The 19510-nt window shown below is 51.4% G+C and overlaps 1 protein-coding gene across 2 annotated transcripts; it reads right to left on the bottom strand.

Moving 5' to 3' along the window:
• Positions 1-1794: 1794 nt before the first annotated feature.
• Positions 1795-19510, bottom strand: ARMC6 (armadillo repeat containing 6). 2 transcript variants are annotated; one of them, XM_032412509.1, is made up of 8 exons: positions 19428-19510; positions 13319-13492; positions 12136-12218; positions 7430-8003; positions 5658-5803; positions 4025-4156; positions 3550-3687; positions 1795-2559 (listed from the first exon to the last, which is right to left on the bottom strand). In XM_032412509.1, exons 2-8 carry the CDS (start codon positions 13443-13445, stop codon positions 2347-2349), a joined length of 1413 nt encoding a protein of 470 aa, XP_032268400.1. In that variant the 5' UTR covers positions 13446-13492; positions 19428-19510; the 3' UTR covers positions 1795-2346. The 2 variants fall into 2 exon arrangements, with proteins under 2 accessions (XP_032268400.1, XP_032268401.1); XM_032412510.1 differs by having other exon boundaries at positions 13319-13474; positions 19428-19495.

Genomic DNA, 19510 nt, shown 5'->3' with positions numbered 1-19510 from the left:
AGCTGGAGCCCTGCCTCCCCAGAGCAGCCTGCAGCTGTAGGAAGGCTGGCCAGGAGCTCAGGGGAGCAGAGCACTAGGCCTTCCCTCCAAACCACCCCTTTATTATTTAGGTGTATATTCAAAAACATTTACAGGAAGCTGGAGCAGAGCAGGGAGACAGGAGCCTGCCTACGTGCAACTCATGGGCAGTAGAGGACAAACACAAAAGCACACAAGCAAGGCGACTTCAGATAGGCTCAGAGCTCAGTGACACCGCACAGAGGTGATGGGACCAGGGCACCAGTGAAGGGGAACAGATGGATCTCCCCATGGAGGCAACATGTGAGCTAGAACCTGGTGCCAGGGAGGAGCCAGCCATGGGGAGGGCTGGGGGAAAGGTGCTCCAGGCAAGGACAGCATGTGCAAAGGCCTTAAGGGGGGGAAGCTGATGTGGCTAGAAAGACAACTAGAAGAGAATGTAGGGAACATGAGGTTGGGAGGTGGGCAGGGCCTGGAGGACAGTTGGTTTTATGGAGAGGGCAATGGGGAGCCTTGGGCAGATTGAGAGCAGAGCTGGGGCAGGAATTACAGGAAGAACACCTCAGGCTTCCCCAGAAATGGGCTGGCACCACCCACCTCCCACAAGACAGATGATGATACATGAGGCTCGCAGGGCTTACAGACTACCCTGAGGTCACATGGGTGGCAGAAGTCAAGGCAAGGCAGCCTGAAGCAGGTGCAAGATCCTTCTACATACTGGGTGAGTTCCCGGTGGGGGATGACCGGGTCAGAGGTTCATGTCAGCCCCCCTGAGCTGGCAAGGCCCTCCCTGCCAGGAGTAGGGAACAATTTGCCACCACGGGGTGTTAGGACCAGGGTGATACTACCCACCCCCGCCAGCTATTCACATTAGCCATGGAAATTAGGAGGCTTCTAGGAAAGGGCTTGAGCTGATATCAAGGACCAAATTCAGGCCCTCCTCACGCTAGGGGAGATGAATGACAAGCAGTGGGCTGGGTGTTCCAAAAGAGGTGAGGGGCTCCCAGTGTGTGGGCTGGAGAGGTCAGGTACCGTGCCTGGAGCCCACCAGGACTCTTGAAGCTACCCAACCCTGACTGGGCCACATGGGATGCACAAGCTGGCAGGTGACCACGACATGACCCCCAAGTCATGTAAATGAGGTGTAATGCAGAGGAGCGCTGGGGTTTGCCAGGCACAGCTGCCTAGGGACCCCCAGAACACTTTGGGGGTGCAGGGGGGGTATCTGGGGGTCCCTAGGCAGCTGTGCCTGGCAAACAGTGATGTCCATACTACAGATGGGAAACTGAGACTCAAGAAGGAAGGCAGGCTGCCCAAGCCACCTGGCGAGCAATGACCTCAAGCAGCCAGGCAGACAAGTACAGGGTAGTCCTTCTAGGGGGAACGGAGGTGGTGAAGCTAAGACAATCGGGTGCCTCCCATGTGCCCAGCTCTCCTTGCACACCCCTCAGAGCGGGTTCTATTTCCCCTCTCCCCATTTCACAGAGGATCAAATCAAGGCTCAGAGAGATTACATCACTAGCTCAAGGCCACAGAGCTGAGTGAGATATAATCAGAAACAATGGCCTTGGGGCCAAGGCCCCAGGTGTGAACCATGGCCCCAGCAGACTGCCTGTCTGGGAGTAACAGCAGATCATATATCCCAGGCTGTTCTCAAAACCCCTTTGCTTTCCTCAGCGACCCCATGGCCTCCCCAGACGTCTGCCCCTCTCCCATTCTCTGAGGCCACTGGAGGCAGCACCCATACTCCACCGCGCTATGGAAGAGATCCCTCCATTGTTCAACTAACAGAGTCTTTTATTACTGGGCAGTACTGGCTGGCCTGGGACCCCTGGAGGCAGAAGAGCTTGGTCCCTGCCCTCTGTCCAGCAGAGCAAGGCACCTACAACCCATATTACAAGTGAGAGATGAGCAGGGGAGAAAACAGACTTGTAGGAGCCAAAGCGGGGTGGACCCAACCTCCTGTGAGACGGGCCAGCGTGGACCCCACATTTCAGTTAGCACTTTGCCCCCAAGCAATACTAAGGAGGCCCTTCTGGTAGGAAAGGGCACGGGGTGGTGGTGGGAGGGCAGGATGGGTAACGCCAATGCTGTCAGCCGGCCCGGAGAACAAGGTGAGGGGAGGCCAGGACCCAGGGGCTGCTTTCTGCTGTGCAGACGTTTCACCAATGCTCCCTTCCCACCCTAGCCTGTACCTGGTACCCATCAGAAAACACCCCTCACTGAGTGGGGTTGGAATCCAGGGACTAGAGTGGCAGGACACGGACCTCCTCCCTGTTCCTGAGTCACATAACTCACCCAGAGCCATGGCCCAGACTGAACCTGAGGTCACGGCGCCAGGTTGCCCTTCTGGCCAGTCCACAGCTCTCGCAGCTCGACACGGCAGCCAAGGTCCCGCAGGGCAGCCTTGGCCACGTCCTCGCAGTCACGGTGGGTGGCACGGGCCCGCAAGATGAGTGCCTCAGCCCCCAGGTCCAGGATGGGCTGTGAGAAGGCCTGGCTGCGGGCCACCAGGTTACGGATCAGCATGCAGGCCTGTTTCTGGGAGGGAGAACTGAAGGTGAGGGGCTGCGCACTGGTGGGTGGGGTCCACTCTGACCTCAGGGCCCCCATCATAACATAACAGGCAAAGGTGATCACAACCAACATACGGTAGGTGCTTACGCTGTGACTCATCAGGCTAGATTCATCTCCCCATTTTATCCTCTCAGTCGCCCTGGGAAGCAGGGCTAATTCCCCCAACTCCCAGGCGAGGAAACTGAAGCTCAGGCAGTCAAGTGCTTGGCAGGTGCGGCTGATCCCTCAAGTGTGGGACCCTCAGTCTCAGAGCAAGATTCCCCTGTGGCTGGCAAGAGCCTGGGCAGGGGTCCCAGGAAACGAGGGCAGAGAGACAGTGGGAAGAGGGGGTTGTGCACAGGGCCCACCTGTCAATTACATCATCACTCGTTCATCATCTGTGCCCTGTTTATCTGCCATGTGTGGGTGCCACAAAGCACCCCACCATTGGGAGACTAGAAGACAAATAGTAGGTGAGGTGTGAGGGTGTGAGGGACTGCCCAGCCAGAGTGGTGAGGAATGGGTAAGGTGATGGGTGAGCCAAGAGCAGTGTTCCAGAGGAGACACCATCAGCAGCAAAGACCCCTAGTGGGACAGAGCCTGGTTTGTCTGAGGACCAACAAGGAGGCCCCTGTGCCGGGAGGGTGTGCGAGCTGGGAGTGGGGGAGGCAGCCCATGGATGGCAGGGAATCTTCCAAAAGTCCCAGCAGATCTCCACCTGCTCTCCTCCCATCTCCTCCTCCTCTTCCTATCCTTCTGAAGGAACTGTTAGGAGAGGAAAAAAATCAACACTGGAAGAGCAAAGGAACAGGAAGACAGCCGTGGGCAGAACTGGGTGCATTTTCAAGGATGGGAAGTAGATACCTTCGGGGGCTGGGAAGGAAAAAGACTTTGAGAGAACTGGGCTGGGCTGGGGATGGGGACAGCGACAGGGAGGGCCTGGGTCCTGCCCCGCCCTCCTGCCCACAGGCCCACCTGCACTCTAGCCTCTCGCGGGTGCGCCTTCATGGCCTGCAGTGCGACCAGGGCCCCGCCGCCCTCCATGATGACCCGGCTGTTCTCTGGCTTTCGCAGGGCTAGGACGCACAGGGCCGCACAGCTCTGCTCGCAGACCTGTGGGGGGTCACAGGGATGGCGGAGACAGTCAGATGCCCATCACCCGGAGGGCCCGCCGTGGCTGCCACTGTTAATTCCCCAGGTGAGTGCCCTGCAGTTTCCCCTGGAGAGACCGCTGCCAGCCCGTGTATATACCAGATCAGTAATAAGAGGAATGATAAAAACCTCAACCACGCTCTTAGGGGGGACGGTCTCCACCGAGGCCTCTCGCGGGCCCCACCCCAGCCCTAGCCCTGCTGAGGAAATGGGGAAGAGCACCAGGCGAACCCAGATACTGATTTGGGACTCCAGCCACTGTGCCCCACCTCTTGCGCCCCCTGCCTGCGGTAGGTACCTGGGGGCTGGCCAGGTGCTGGGTCATGGCGGCTACGATGGACTCTGTCCCGCCAGCACGGATAATGGCGTCCTTCACATCATCGTTGCCTGCGATGGCCCGCAGGGCACTCAACACTTCCTTCACAAGGTCCTACAGGAGGGTAAGGTGGGGGTCAGCTCTGGCTAGCTCGTCCTCCTGTGCTGTGCCAGACACTAACTGCTTGGTTGCTGGTTTGTAGAGGGGGGGAGTCTTGAGGGAGGGTCTGTTGTTCCGCTGTCTGAACAACAGGTGGGGCCACCCTGGGGCATGCGGGCAGCCTGTGATGGCAGGAGAGGCTCAGGGAGGTGGACCCTGTGGATTAGTCCACCTGTGCCCAGCCCAGGCATTTGGACAACCTTGACACCCACCCCTCACACACGGAGGGGGCATGCGACTCAGGCCAGGAATCAAAGCCCAGGGTCCCCTGGCCATAGCTGAGTCCCCAGGTCCTGAGCTGAGGACAGCTGACCAGATGCTGCTGGGACTGCTGACCGCCCCAGTGAGGGGCAGAGCTGTGAAAGAGAAAGAGAAAGCGGTGGGAGGGAAACCAAGCCTCCACCCACCCCCGACTGTCCAGGAGTACAAACAAAATGCATTCCCTCATGAGCTTAAGCCGGTTCAAATACAGCTTTCTGGGGTTGGGGGCAATAGGACCATTGCTGCCACAGGACGGGGAGGTACTCCCGCCCTAGGCCAGGCATGTAGAGAGGGGATTAAGTGGCTACTAAATGAAAGAATAATGAATAGGGGGGCGCCTGGGTGGCTCAGTTGGTTAAGCGACTGCCTTCGGCTCAGGTCATGATCCTGGAGTCCCGGGATCGAGTCCCACATCGGGCTCCCTGCTCAGCAGGGAGTCTGCTTCTCCCTCTGACCCTCCTCCCTCTCATGCTCTCTGTCTCTCATTCTCTCTCTCGCAAATAAATAAAATCTTAAAAAAAAAAAAAAAAAATTTAAAAAAAAAAGAATAACGAATAGGGGTCCCCGCCCCATTTTATGGATGGGGAAACCGAGGCACTAAGGATTTGTCTCACTCAAGCGTCACACCCCTGAGCTGGGGGCTGGGCCAGCCCCTGTCAACACCCACTCACATTCCTCCCACTGCTGGTAGAAAATACAAAGGTGTTGGGCGCCTGGGTGGCTCAGTCGTTAAGCGTCTGCCTTCGGCTCAGGTCATGATCCCAGGGTCCTGGGATCGAGTCCCGCATCGGGCTTCCTGCTCGGCAGGAAGCCTGCTTCTCCCTCTCCCAATCCCCCTGCTTGTGTTCCTGCTCTCGCTATCTCTCTGTCAAATAAATAAATAAAATCTTTAAAAAAAAAAAAAAAAAAAGAAAATACAAAGGTGTTAAAGGATAGTAAGACAGGGTGGGTGGATTTGTTTTCTCCCAAAACTTTACTTCCTGCCCTGGGGTCAATGAGAGTGAAAACTGCACTCTGCTTCCAGGGGCAGCAGACAGGGCCGGTATGTTCTGATTCAAGCTTGTCTGGGTGGCTGGGGCTCACGGGGGCAGAGTTCACTGGGAAGTCTGGAACCTTCCTGTGGCATTGAGAGAAATGACAAATCGAAATCCAAGTGAGGGGCGCTTCACACCCTAAGACGGCTTTCGACACCCACCTGGTGGTCACTGCAGGTGGCCAGTAGGGCCACCAGGACACCGAGGCCCCCAAGGTCGACAACTTCCTGGCAGAACTCGTTGCGGACGGCCAGGCGGGATAGGGTGCTGCAGAGCTCACTCAGGACACTGGGGTTGTCAGAGAATGCTGCGGAGAGGGAGAGGAACCACTGGGGGCAGGACAGGGAGAGAACCAGTCCCAACTTGGAACCAGAAGCCAGCGGTCCTGGTACAAATCCTGTTCCACCTGGGAAGCGGGGCCCTTCTGCCAGGCAGGGCGGCCACATGCACCAGGAGAGCCCCACTGAACACCAGGGCCGCCCGGGCCTGCAGTGCTCCCTGCTGGCCGCAGGAGAAGACACGCGAACTCGCCCTCCCCCACGCGGTGTCCCAGATAAATTCCAGACCAACTGATGAGCTCAACTAAAAAAAGAAAACCATAATAGTGCTATAATAAAACATCCAAACTATTTTTATGTTCTTGGGGTGGGAATGACCTTTCTAAGTGCAACGGGAAACCCAGAAACCGTAGAGGGACATATGGATAGAGTTGACCTGGGCAAAATTGAACACAGATGCCGAAGACGAAGCTCAGAGGCCCCAGGGAGGAGAGGCCTGCACTGAGGCTCACATGGGGGGGTGGTAGGGGGTGGAAGGGTGGGGGGGAGTGCACAACCCTAATTTATACAGAGCTCTGTGACAGTCAGCTGGTATGTCCCCCTGGTCAGAGTGCAGCCCCCAGCAATGCCATGAGCACTAATACTGGGGGGAGGTATTCTCTAGATGTGGTGACATCTATGATCAGCTGACTTCAAGATGACCCTTGATGGTCTGAGTGTGGGCCTCATCCAGTCAGCTGAAGGCCTTAAGAGGGAAACTGAGGTCTTCCTGAAGAGGAAGAAGCTCGCCTGAGGACTGTGGTGTTGGCTCCTCCCAAGCCTGCTCCATGGATTTCAGACTCACCAGCCCCTTGGCCACATGAGCCAATTCCTTGAAACACACACACACACACACACATCTCACTGGTTCTGCTTCTCTGGTAGAACCCTGACTGATAGGAGCTCTGTCAACAAACGAGAAAGATGTAAACTCCCCCTCAGGGAAGCAGCTCGACTTCGCAGATGGCTGGGTCTGTTTTCACCCTCTCCAGAGGTATGAGACTGAGGCAGGCCTGCCTCTCCGGAAGACAGGGCCAGAGTCACACAAACAAGCCTAGCTATAGAGCCAGAGCCACAGGCAGGCTGGGAAGAACTCATTCTTCTAGCACCTTCTGTGCACCAGACCAGAGTCAGGCCTTTTCTGGTGGGTACAGTGGACAGGGGGCAGGGAATTTCAGGTCTGAACATCAGCACTGTGAGCTCCTATGGCTGGCTTGCCTTGGTCATCCCAGTCAGGAACATGTACGTGCATAACAATTTGAGGCTAAGTATGAACCAAAGTGTAAACCTCCACCGGGGACCAGCCACACTCCCCCATCTTTGGGAAACACCCTTATTTGTCCCTTTGGGGAGCTCTCCTTTCCGTGTGCTCTCAGTCTGTGTGGGTGCACAGAGCCAAGCCCCTTCCTCAAATGGCTTCAGAGATGGGCACAAGATCTGGTCTTGGCCAATGAGCCCTGGCTTGGAACTCTCCTAGAGCAACCAGAAGTAAGGACACTATTCCACTAGGGCTGCCATGTGGGTGGTAGTAAGCCAAAAGAGGCAAGTGGAGCCTGGAGCCAGCCATGCCTGAAGCAGTCCTAAAACCCAACTCTCATTCTCACACCTGCTCCTACCTTTGGTGGCCTCAATGAGCACCTTCAAGCCTCCATTCTCCTGCACAATCATCTTGGCATGGTCGTGGGCATGGCCAAAGGGCACACGGATATCATCGTCGAAGGTCATGACTCGGAGGGCCCAGCAGGCCTCCGTGACCACGTCGGCACAGTGACCATGCCGGGTGATGGCACCGGTCAGCAGGGGCAGCACACCGGCCTTCACCAGGCTCTGCCGATTCTGCTCGTGCTTTAGGCTGGCATGGCACACACAGCGGATCCCAGAACAGGTCAGATCGGCCGCGTCAGCATTCTGGGCCAGTGTGACCACCAGCAGCTGCAGGCCCTGGGTGTCTAGGAGATCGGGCTGGCCATCGGTCAGGGCTGACAGGGCGTTGAGGGCCTGGAGCAGGAGGCCCTGGTCACTTGCTATAGCAAGCCTCCAGGCGGCGAGAAGGATGGGGTAGGCCCCCTTCTGGGCTGCCAGGAAGCGGCAAGCCTCGTGCTGCTTGCACTGCTCAAAAAAGCGGGCAAGGTGCGCGGACACCTCCTGGGGGCGAGAGCGGGCCACGGACTCCTGCAGGTCATCCAGGGCCTAGAGGACACGGGAGAAACTTCAGTGTCAGCTCAGCCCAAAGAGGTTCCACAGTGACAGTGCTGCCCCCGTGACATTCCCTCTCCTGGGATCTAGGCCTGTGGTGGAAATTCAGTCCAGCCGTGGTATCTTCCACACTAGGAGCTTCGAGCTTCAGAGGCCACAGAGAGATAGAGAGAGCCAGCTCTCTCAGGGTCCCTCCACGGAGCCACACACGTGAGTGCAGACACAGTCAACGCTCCAGCCCTAGCTGCCATGGCAAGATGCTCCAAGCCAGACCCTCAGAACCATCTGGCTGAGCTCAGTCCACCCAGCCAAACCATAAGGTACAAGAAAATGGCCGTTGTTTTGGGTTGCTTACTATGCAACTAAAACTAATCGACATACCCTCCAGTGGCCACCTCTCCAAGGAAGGTGAAAGTTACCTTTGCCAGACCGGCCCATACCAGATGCCTCCTGTTTGTCTCTCTCATTCATTCCACAAATATTTATCTGCCAAATGGAATCACACCACACACACTATTGATCTACCCAAATTCAATTCAAAGTCCTTGGGGGGAAAAACAGTAATAACGAGAGGAAACAATTTGAAAAGGGCATCCAAGTCTAGCTGCCGTTCAATTCCATGCTCCAGACCTGCCTTCAGCAATGGGCCCAAGATGAACCCAAGCCTCCTGGGGCTTATGAAATCACTGGTCCCGGGCCCCAGGGAGGGCAGCTCTACAGATGCCATCAACCCAAGCCAGAGGGCTGTGATTTAGCCACCACTGCCCGGAATGGCAAGGATGCCTGTTGGCTCCCCGTCCCTGAGCTGGACTTAACTGAGTATATGTTGCAATGACACAGAATATTAATAGGCTAAAAGCAGAGAATGTGCCTTGAATGGACATTTGCCAAAGAAAATACACTGGTGGCCACTAGGCAGACAAAAGGATGGTCCACATTGCTAGTCATTAGGGAAATGCTCGAAAAAGTAAATATGGAATTACCACATGATCCAGCAATCCCACTTCCAAGCATATACCCAGAAGAACTGAAAGCAGTCTTAAAGAGATGTCTGTATATCCGTGTTCACAGCAGCATTAATTCTAGTAGACAAAAGCTGGAAGCAACCCAACTTTCCATTCATGGATGAATGGATAAACAGAATGGGGTCCATCCACGCGATGGAGTATTATTCAGCCACAACAAGGACCACAATTCTGACCCAAGCTCCAACATGGATGAAGCCTGAGGACATTATGCTGAGTGAAAGAAGCCAGCCACAAAAGGACAAATACTCTATGATTCCACTTATAGGAGTCCCTAGAGGAGTCACATTCACAGAGGCAGGAAGCAGAACTGTGGGTGAAAGGGGTTAGGGGAGGGGAATAGGAAGTTAGTGTTTAATGGGCACAGAGTTTCAGTTTGGGAAGATGAGAAAGTCCTGGAAATGGATGATGGGGATGGTTGCGCAACAACGTGAATATACTTTGTGTCACTGAACCATCCACTTAGAAATGGTTAAGATGGTGAATTTGTGTTATATTTTACCATAAACCAAAAACAGAGGATGTAGCATTTGAGCAGGAACCTGGCAAGAAACCTAAAAAGCTGGCCCAAGTGGCCCAAGTGCCGTTAAGATGCACAGTGCTGGAGTTGTAACACTCTGGGTTTAGTCAGGTAAGAGAAGAAAAGGTAATGGCCACAATCCGCACACTCGTCTCCATCCAGTTTGTGGGGAATCTCCCCTTGTCCTGGATGGCATCAGGAAGGCGAGTCTCTGTGCTGGCTGGCTAAGATGGTGGTCTTCACAGTCCCTCGGTGCTGCCTGAGACCCCAGATCCCAGGAGTGGCTGAGGAGAGGACCGTCGCTGAAGTGAAGGTGGCAGAGTCAGCTGTGTTCCACCTGCGACGACTCAGCATGGTGTTGGGGGCTCTGGCCACCAACCTGGGGGTCACTCTCTCTGTGACTGACGGCTTGGATTCTGAAACTCCTTGCACATAAAACCAGTCCAGCTCACCTTCTCCTTAGAGAGTTCCAAGACTTCTTCTTGTTTTGTTTTTTTTCCTACAAGTCTGTGTGCAACAAATTTCCTGACTCTGGTAGACTCATTTCAAAAGGCATCACAGAGTTGAATCTTTCTCCTACAGATAAGCACTGTTCACACGTCGGAGCCACGGCAGCAGAGGTCAATGCCGCCATGGCATGAGAAGGGGCTGGTTCAACTGCAAGGTGAGAGTAAGGCTGGGAGGATGTGAAACCCAATGTGTGTGGCGCCTCCCACATAGGAAGGGAAAGAAGGGGTTTGGTGGGAGAGACGAGACAGGGACTTTCAGATTTTGCTATAAACGCTTGAGTATTGCTTGAATCTTTTATGCCAAGAACATGTTCATGTTGTTCTTCAGTAATGAAAAATAAAATTTAAAAGTCGAATTAAGAAGAATAAAAAAGCGAAGGTTGTGAACAAAAGGAGTTTTCTGTGCTGCTGGTGGAAGACAGCAGAGCTGTTCCCAGCTTGATTTCCCTGGGAGAGGGACCTAGGTCTGGGTCCCAGCTCTGCCCCTCACTGGCTGTGACCACAAGTGAGTCATTTATCTTTAGGGAGCCTCAGATTCCTGATCAGCAAAATGGGCTAACAACAGATTGAGATAATATGTTTTATTTATTTTTTTTTTTTTAAAAAGATTTTATTTATTTATTTGTCAGAGAGAGAGTGAGCGAGCAAAAGCAGTGAGAGCGGCAGGCAGAGGGAGAAGCAGGCTCCCCGCTGAGCAAGGAACCCGATGCGGGGCTCCATCTCAGGATCCTGGGACCATGACCTGAGCCGAAGGCAGACGCTTAACCGACTGAGCCACCCAGGTGTCCCATGTTTTAAGAATTTAACACAATGCTAGGGTGCCTGGGTGGCTCAGTCGTTAAGCGTCTGCCTTCGGCTCAGGTCACGGTCCCAGGGTCCTTGGATCGAGCCCCGCATCGGGCTCCCTGCTCCGTGGAAGCCTGCTTCTCCCTCTCCCACTCCCCCTGCTTGTGTTCCCTCTCTCACTGTGTCTCTCTCTGTCAAATAAATAAATAAAATCTTAAAAAAGAAAAAAAAAAGAATTTAACACAATGCTGAGCACTTAAGAAGTACTCAGTTACTAAAGACCATTGTTACTGAGATCCTTCATATGTAAAGAGCATCTACAAATCAATAAAAACAAGATGAACAATCCAATAAAAAAACTGCCAAAACAACAAACTCATTTCTTACTAGCAAATAAGTTAAAACAAGGAGATAATTTTCTCAAAACCTCCATGAGGCAGGAGATGGTAAGGACCCTGAGAGCAGAGAGAAGTAAATACCTTGCCTTAGGCAGAGCTGGGTTCATACCTAGGGCTGTGTTCTCCAACTTCCTCTTTTATCACTTTACTCTCTCTTGCTGTCAGGTAGATCATTTTTTTCTCTTTGGATTACCCATCTGTAAAATGGGAATAATAATCCCCACCTTGCAGGGGTCTTTGGGAGAATAACTGAGATAGCACAAAGAAAGCACCTTGCCCAGAACTGACTCCACAGTCAATTCTCAATAAACACTACAGCCTTTGCCTTTTTACCAACAGCTTATCACTGTTTGATGGGGGACCTTAAGGATAGCATTTAACCCCTGTGACCTTTACCTTCCTTGTTTGTGTGCTGGAGAGTGAGGGTAGACTCTGGGCCTCTGTTACCCCATCAGTAAGAGATGACACCACCTACCTCACAGGCCAGTTTTAGTGCTAAAGGGGCAGGCTATATAATGTGCTGGTGAACAGTCAGTGCTCAACAGGTGATAGCCTTATGGTGATTCCACTCTCTTTCTGTAATTCCTGTCCATCTCTGAGAAAACTTAGTGGTTAGGAGGCTCCTCCATGGTGCCCTCTGTCCCAAGGCTGCCAACACCGGGGACAACCTGAGCACTGTCCATCCCAAAAGGGCTCTCAGATATGGACTCTGGGAGCCCTGGCTGCAAGCTCAGGCTCCCATGTACACGCTGGGTGCCTGCCCTTCAGAACCTGCATCTGTCATCTGGGAACCAGTGGAAAGGTGCCCCTAACAGACTATTAAACAGTGATGTGCCTGGAATGACATGTGTAAGGTCAGCCATGCCCACGTGGGCCACCCCTTCCTACCTGTAGGATGTCGTGTGTAGGCTCCTGGGATCCATCTGCAGAGGCTCTGGGTGCCAGCTTTATAATGTTGCTCAGATCAACCCCTGCGGGGGGCGGGAGGGAGGTCAGGAAACAAGTGACAGCCATCATCCCCACAGGCCTGCCAGAACATACCTCACGTCCCTTCTTCTGGGACCACCCCACTCTGGAGGCCTTTGGGGGGTCTGCCCAGCTCCCCACCCCAACCCCTCCCTGCCAGGGCCCAGCAGCCACATTCATACAAGGGATGTAGGATATGGAGGGGTGGTCTTTGCCCCTTGGCCCTGTCCAACCACTGGGAGCAGAGCAGTAGTGAGGCTGCAGGTCATCACCGTGGCAAGAGACACATTCTACCTGGTGGGCTAGGTAGAATACCACCCTGGCTGCACCCCCACCCTCCCTGGCACCCCTAGGGAAGCCTCCACTGCACAAGACACATCTGGGTACTCCTCCAGTCCCTGGCCAGTATCTATATCCTATATCCCACTCTGTGCCGGGGACACCAGCCTCTGACCTCTGAGGCTGGGCCCCTGAGCTCCCTTGCCCTCTCAAGTCTGACCATGCTTGACCAATGGGGAAGAGGACTTCAGATTAGAAGAAATGGGAGGGTGGGGTATTTATTCCCAGCTCCCTGCCTCTGCCTCTGCCAGATGACTCCCCACCCCCAGCCATGGCCTGTTGTGGGGCCGGGGAGGTCTCCTAACCCTGCCCACACCACTGTAAATAAATAGTCCCCTCTTAACCACTGTCCCCCATAGGCTGGTGTTTCCACAGGCTGGTGACCAACACCCCTTTCTGCCTCCACGAACTCAAGCTGGAGTGTAGGTGAGGCAGGGAGGCAGGTGGCCCTGTTTCTTGGGAGGTAGTCAGGAAAAACCTCTTCAAGGAAGTGGCAATTAAAATGAGACCCACCTTGAAGGATTCAGCCCTGCAGATGTCTGGGTGGGGGGTCAAGGCAAGTAGAGGGAGGACAAGAACAAAGCGGGAGAAGGTGGCCAGCCTGCTCAGGGCAGAATGCAGACAGGGCGACGGGGCCCAGGGCTGCCACGCCAGGCAAGACAGAACCATGGCGGGAAATCATTCTTGCACATTAAGAGCTGTGTACTGGAAGTGACTTTTGGGGAAAGAGCCAGACCAGAGCTGGGACAGAGCCACAGTGCCCTACCTTGTGATTCAAACTGTTCCACGGCCTCTTTTATTGCGTCCTCTGACCCCATCTCGAACTCTTCAATGTTTTCACGAACGGCTGCATCGAAAGTCTCCTGGGTGATACGCTTGGAGGCCATTTCCATCTCCTGTGCATGGGGCGGCAGGTGCCTGCCTGAGAGACACTCTCAAACTGAGAAATCAAGGTAGGAAGAAAGCTTCATTCAGGGTGAGAGGACAACTGCGAGCCTGGCTATCACTTAGGGAAGAGCTACCAGGGGCCAAAGCCTAGGACTTCCCAGGAAAAATTCTAACAACCTGGGTCACAGAGAAGGCTGATACCCCACCATCTGCAGAGCTTCTAAAAGTGTAGAAGAGGGCAGGTGGTTTACATTTTATCTAAGAAAGAGAAGATGTTAATATGTGTCCTTCTAGTTAAAAAAAAAAAAAAGGATAAAATAATATTTTAACAATATTACATGTTATATGTTGTTACATGATCATAATGAAACATGATTATAAGGCTACATTTTATGTAAAATGTTATTTACAACATGCAATATTTGTTGTAATACGTAATACTATAACTATATGGTATTTTATCATATAGTTAAATATTTCATAGATAACTATGTAATAAAACTACTTACAGTGGTATGCTGTTAAACCAATAAAAGTTTTAAGATAAAAATTAATAATAATAGGGGCGCCTGGGTGGCTCAGTCGTTAAGCATCTGCCTTTGGCTCAGGTCATGATCCCAGAGTCCTGGGATCGAGCCCCGCGTCGGGCTCTCTGCACAGTGGAAAGCCTGCTTCTCCCTCTCCCACTCGCCCTGCTTGTGTTCCCTCTCTCGCTGTGTCTCTCTCTGTCAAATAAATAAATAAAATCTTTAAAAAAAGAATAATAAATAAAATGGTAAGCTAAATTAAAAACTAATAGAAATACTTACCATGAGGGGAAGTAAGGAAAAGGGTGATGAGGAAAGGACGAGAAGCTGGATTATTCTCTCCAAATGTAACTTGTTTCATGGTTGCTGTTTTTTTTTTTTAAAGGATTTTATTTATTTATTTGTCAGAGAGAGAGAGAACAAGCAGGGGAAGGGCAGGCAGAGGGAGAAGCAGGCTCCCCGCTAAGCATAGGGCTCGATCCCAGGACCCTGGGATCATAACCTGAGCCGAAAGCAGACGCTTAACCGACTGAGCTACCCAGGCATCCCATGTTGTTGTTGTTGTTGTTGTTGTTTGGAGATTTTATTTATTTATTTGAGACAGAGAGAGATATAAAACACAAGCCGGGGGCGCCTGGGTGGCTCAGATGGTTAAGCGTCTGCCTTTGGCTCAGGTCATGATCCCAGAGTCCTGGGATCGAGTCCCGCATTGGGCTCCCTGCTCAACGGGGAGCCTGCTTCTCCCTCTGCCTCTCTCTCTCTCTGTCTCTTATGAATAAATAAATAAAATCTTAAAAAAAAAACAAAACAAAACACAAGCCGGGGGCGAGGGGCAGAGGAAGAGAAGTGAGAAGTGAGAAGCAGACTCCCCACTGAGAAGGGAGCCTGATGTGGGGCTCGATCCTAGGACTTTGGGATCATGACCTGAGCTGAAGGCAGATGATTAACCAACTGAGCCACCCAGGCGCCCCCTTTGTTTCATGGTTTTAAGTTTAGAACCCATGTAAATGCTTTACGTGGTTAGGAAAAGGAATAAATCAACATAAACGAAAATAAAAATGAAAGCAATCCCTAAAAATCAAGAGTAAAATGAAACCCATGAATCTAACAATATATCTATGCAGAGTTTAAAATACAGTGATAGAGGGGCACGTGGGTGGCTCAGTCATTAAGCATCTGCCTTCAGCTCTGGTCATGATCCCAGGGTCCTGGGATCGAACCCTGCATCGGGCTCCCTGCTCACCGGGAAGCCTGCTTCTCCCTCTCCCACTCCCCCTGCTTGTGTTCCTGCTGTCGCTGTCTCTCTCTCTTTAATAAATAAATAAAATCTTAAAAAAAAAAATAAAGTAAAATACAGTGATAGAACCATATATTCCTACTGGGATGTACAATAAGAATAGAAAGAACTGTAAAAGAAAATCTTCAACAGTTTTCAGTAATCATGTTATTGGAAATGATGATAGTAATATTATTTGGAAGCCACTGTGGATATAGCAAATAAATAATATTGTTTATCTCATTAGGAACTAGCACAAAAGAAAAAAAGATTCTAACACACACAAAAAAATCCAAAAAGTAAAAACTCAGAATTAATTTGAACTGGAATTATCAGTACAAACTCATGGATGTATTTTTTCTTAGTCAAACAAAGAACCAATTTTTCTTTTCTTTTTTTTTTTTTTTAAGATTTTATTTATTTATTTGACAGAGAGAGACACAGTGAGAGAGGGAACACAAGCAGGGGGAGTGGGAGAGGGAGAAGCAGGCCTCCTGCAGAGCAGGGAGCCCGATGCAGGGCTCGATTCCAGGACCCCAGGATCATGACCTGAGCCGAAGGCAGACGCTTAACGACTGCACCACCCAGGCGCCCCAAGAACCAATTTTTCTAATGATATCAGCTGAAAATGCCTAGAGGAAATAACACCACAGCAGTAGTGAACACCCCGAATACCACCAATGGCCTCTAAGTATCATTTTCCCAACAAAGAAGAGAGGACTCCTGGAGGAATGGCTGATTCTACAACTGAGAAGAAAACAGGCCAGAGAAGCTGAGCCAGGAGCATCTTCTCAGACCAGAAAGCAAGGAAGCTTCTAAAAACCATCAGGGTTAAGTCAAAGGACTTGGAGCAAACCCTAAGAGACGCCCATGGGCCCAAGTGACAGATGAGCACTAAAACAAAACAACAAAACCAAACAAAACACAATAGATAACAAAATCTATGCGTTCATAATAGTACTAAAACACACCCTGCTCATTTTGCTGAAAACTGGCAAATAAAGAATACAGCATTCATTCTACTTCCCTCACATAATTACCAGATTATAAAGAGGGGAAGAGGAAAAGTTCTGTTTTGTAGATGAATTCCAACTGATTATCCATAACTGGGCAGATTCAGACGACAATCCCCACAGGCTGCAAAACCGTAAGGAGCAAAACTGATGGGGAACCTGACAATGAGGGGACAGTACCCTCGTCCACTGCGTGATTTCACATCACCAGAATAGAAACCCAACACCACCTGCCTCCAGACAAGAGTGAAATGCACCTGTGAAATCATCTTCCCAAAAACTCAAACCCAATCTGACCATGCATCCAATAGAACTTTCTGTGATGATGGAATATTCTCTATCTGTGCCATCTACATGGGTTTTAGCAGTTGAAATATAGCTAGTGTGACTGAGGCACTGAACGTGTACTTTTTATTTTTATTTTATTTATTTATTTTTATTTTAAATAGTCTCCATGCCCAGAGTGGAGCCCAACGTGGGGCTTGAACCCACGACCCTGAGATCAAGACCTGAGCAGAAATCAAGAGTCAGCTGCTTAACCGACTGAGCCCCCCAGGGACCCCTACCACTCTCTCTTTTTAACGAAGAGGGAAACAGGCCTCAGGCCCAGAGCCTAACAGGGGTTAACAACTATTTTCATTTTGCTTCTTTTACTATATCTATTTTGTTTATTGAGGTAATACTTTTTCGTTTCCATTAAAATACATCACTTTCTAAATTTATAGTAAAGTTTCGGAATAGTACAAAGAACACCTATTTCCTTCTAACTTTACCAGTTGTTAACATTTTGCCAGGTTAATCTCTGTGAGAGTGTGTGTTCCTGCACACACATGTCATGTGAGAGTATGCTCCAGGAATCAGATCCTTCCCTCCTAAAGACGTCAGCATGAATCTCCGAACAAAAGGACATTCTCACACATCCAATGTGCAACTAAAATTTAACACAGGAAATTTAACAATGATACATTACTACTTTCTAATATACACTCCATGACCAACTTTCTCCATTGTCCTAATGCTGTCTTTCAAAACAATTATTTTTCCTGGTCCCAGGTCTGTTATAGAATCGTGCATCACAGAAAATGTTAGGGGAACAAAGGCACAGGGAGTACTAGGACAGGAGGGAATGTGGCAAAAATCCGAAGGCAAATTTGGGCTGTATGGGAAACAGGCCACTCAAGCCTGCGCTTCTGTTTCTGGAGGTGGCACAGGATGTGAATATTCCATCTGTGTTTGTGCAGATGTTTTCGGGGAGGAGGACAGGCTCTGGGGCCAGCAGGGGGGACTTGAATCCCAGGCCCTCCACTTAACCTGTTGGTCAACTCTCTCTTGTGTGACATGGGGATAAACAAAGAGAATCTACCTCATGGGGCTGTCGTGAAAATTCAACCAGTTAATCCCTATAAAGTGCTTAAATAGGATTTGGCACAGAGTAAGAGCTCAATAAACATTAGCTATTGTTCCTTTCTTTTGTTGCTTAGAGGTAATTCAACCAGTTCAATTTGGGGGAGAGGCATAAGGGCAACAAACACCACACCTTGCTCCCTTGCAGGTAGCTCCCCTACTTCTTTCTGCCCCAGAACAACAAGGATCCGTTTAGGGGTTGCTAAGGATTTCCATGGTCAAAGGTGAAGGAAAAGAGTAAGGATTTTCTGTGTCAATTAAGAGCTTCTCAGTGAGGCACCCAGGCTGGTATGTGTGTGCAGGTGTTTCCGACCCATTCCGAGGGGCAGGAACTTCCCAGCTGGGACTGTCGGAGGGACTCTGTTCCTGACCCTGCTACCAAATGATGCTCCCCCCACCCTGACCATGCTTCAGATCTGAGTGGGTCAACAGTGAGTGGCCACCCTGTCACAGAGGCCCAGTCCTACAGGCGAATGTCAATTATACCTACTTTATGGATGGGAAATCTGAAGCTCAGAGAGGGGAAGAACCTGTCAGAGATCACACAAGCAGTAAGAGGCCTGGTCATCATGCCGCTTTACTTCATTAACACTTGCCCTCCACCTGGGTTCTCTGCAGAGTTCCTGCTAGCTCTTCCAGGCCGCCTCCTCCTGGGTGCCTTCCCTGACCACTTAGAACCTGTATGTGCTCTCTGGCCTTGGCTCCCCCTGCCCAGTCCTGAGCTCGGGAGATCAATGTCCGGCTCTGGGACTACCTCTAAGGCAAGCTGGGCCTTAGGTTGGGCATAGGGCTAGGTGACAGAATGAAAGTACATATCTGGAGTTCATCAGAAAGACGGTGCCTAGGAATGGTCATCTGGGAGCCACCTGGGAACAGTCCAGGCTAGGAAAGGGGGAAAACAGCATTACCAGTCCCCATGATGGGTCGAAGGTGTGCTGGAGGAAAGAAAGCGAGTTAGCAAGACCCCAAATGACAGCTGGTTTCCCTTTCTAAGCCAGGGTTCCACTCACCAAGAAAACGGTGCCCTGACATGGCAGGGACTCCAATGACTCATCTTCCTCCACCCGACACACCCACCCTGGTTCAGGCACAATCCTCCCTATAGGTGGCTTCCTCCCTGCCACACTCTGTACCTCTATTCTCCACTCAGCAGGCAGGGAGAAACTTGAAATCACAGAGACCTCACTGCTCAAAATCCTGCACTGGCGTCCCAACCTTCTCAACAAAATCCAGTCTACTTACCAGCACTTTTTCTACGTGGACCTTACCTAGGTCTCTTACCTAGACCTTCTCACCTGAGCTTTCCCACCTCTTTCTCATCCTTCCCAGCCACCCAAGGGATGCTCTTAATAACCATATGGTTAAAGCAGCCCCCCCACTCCTTTCGCATAATCCTTTTTGAATACTATATCTACCTGGAGCGACATGTTCATCTATTTTATTTCCTTTTACTGTCTAGCCTCCTCCCCAATTAAGTTTAACCTCCACAAGAACTGGGGCTCAGTCAACTTTGTTCACCACCTTCCCCCCTGCCCAGGATGCAGCCAGACACGCAGCAGGCACTCAGTACATAGGTTATGAATGAATGAATAAATGAATGAAAAGAAAGCCGAGGCCAGGGAAATGGGGGATTTTGTCCCCTGGCAGCTTCTGTAAGAGTCATTCCCCAAAACCAAACCCCGAGGGCGGCGCCACAGTCACCAGCCCGACCCCGCGGCGCCCACTCCCCTCCCCGCGCGAGGGAACTCCGCAGCCGCCGCTTCTCACCCGGTTTTCGCAGCCACGTGGGGAAAGGGTGGGGCTCGCGTCTGTCACCGGCAGAACCACCTCTGGTCCCTTCCGGCCACCGT

This window comes from Phoca vitulina, unplaced genomic scaffold (assembly GCF_004348235.1).
Source record: "Phoca vitulina isolate PV1807 unplaced genomic scaffold, GSC_HSeal_1.0 scaffold13, whole genome shotgun sequence".
NCBI lineage: Eukaryota > Metazoa > Chordata > Mammalia > Carnivora > Phocidae > Phoca > Phoca vitulina.
The sequence above is the reverse complement of the archived record's forward strand: the minus strand, read 5'-3'. Positions and strand labels throughout refer to the sequence as shown.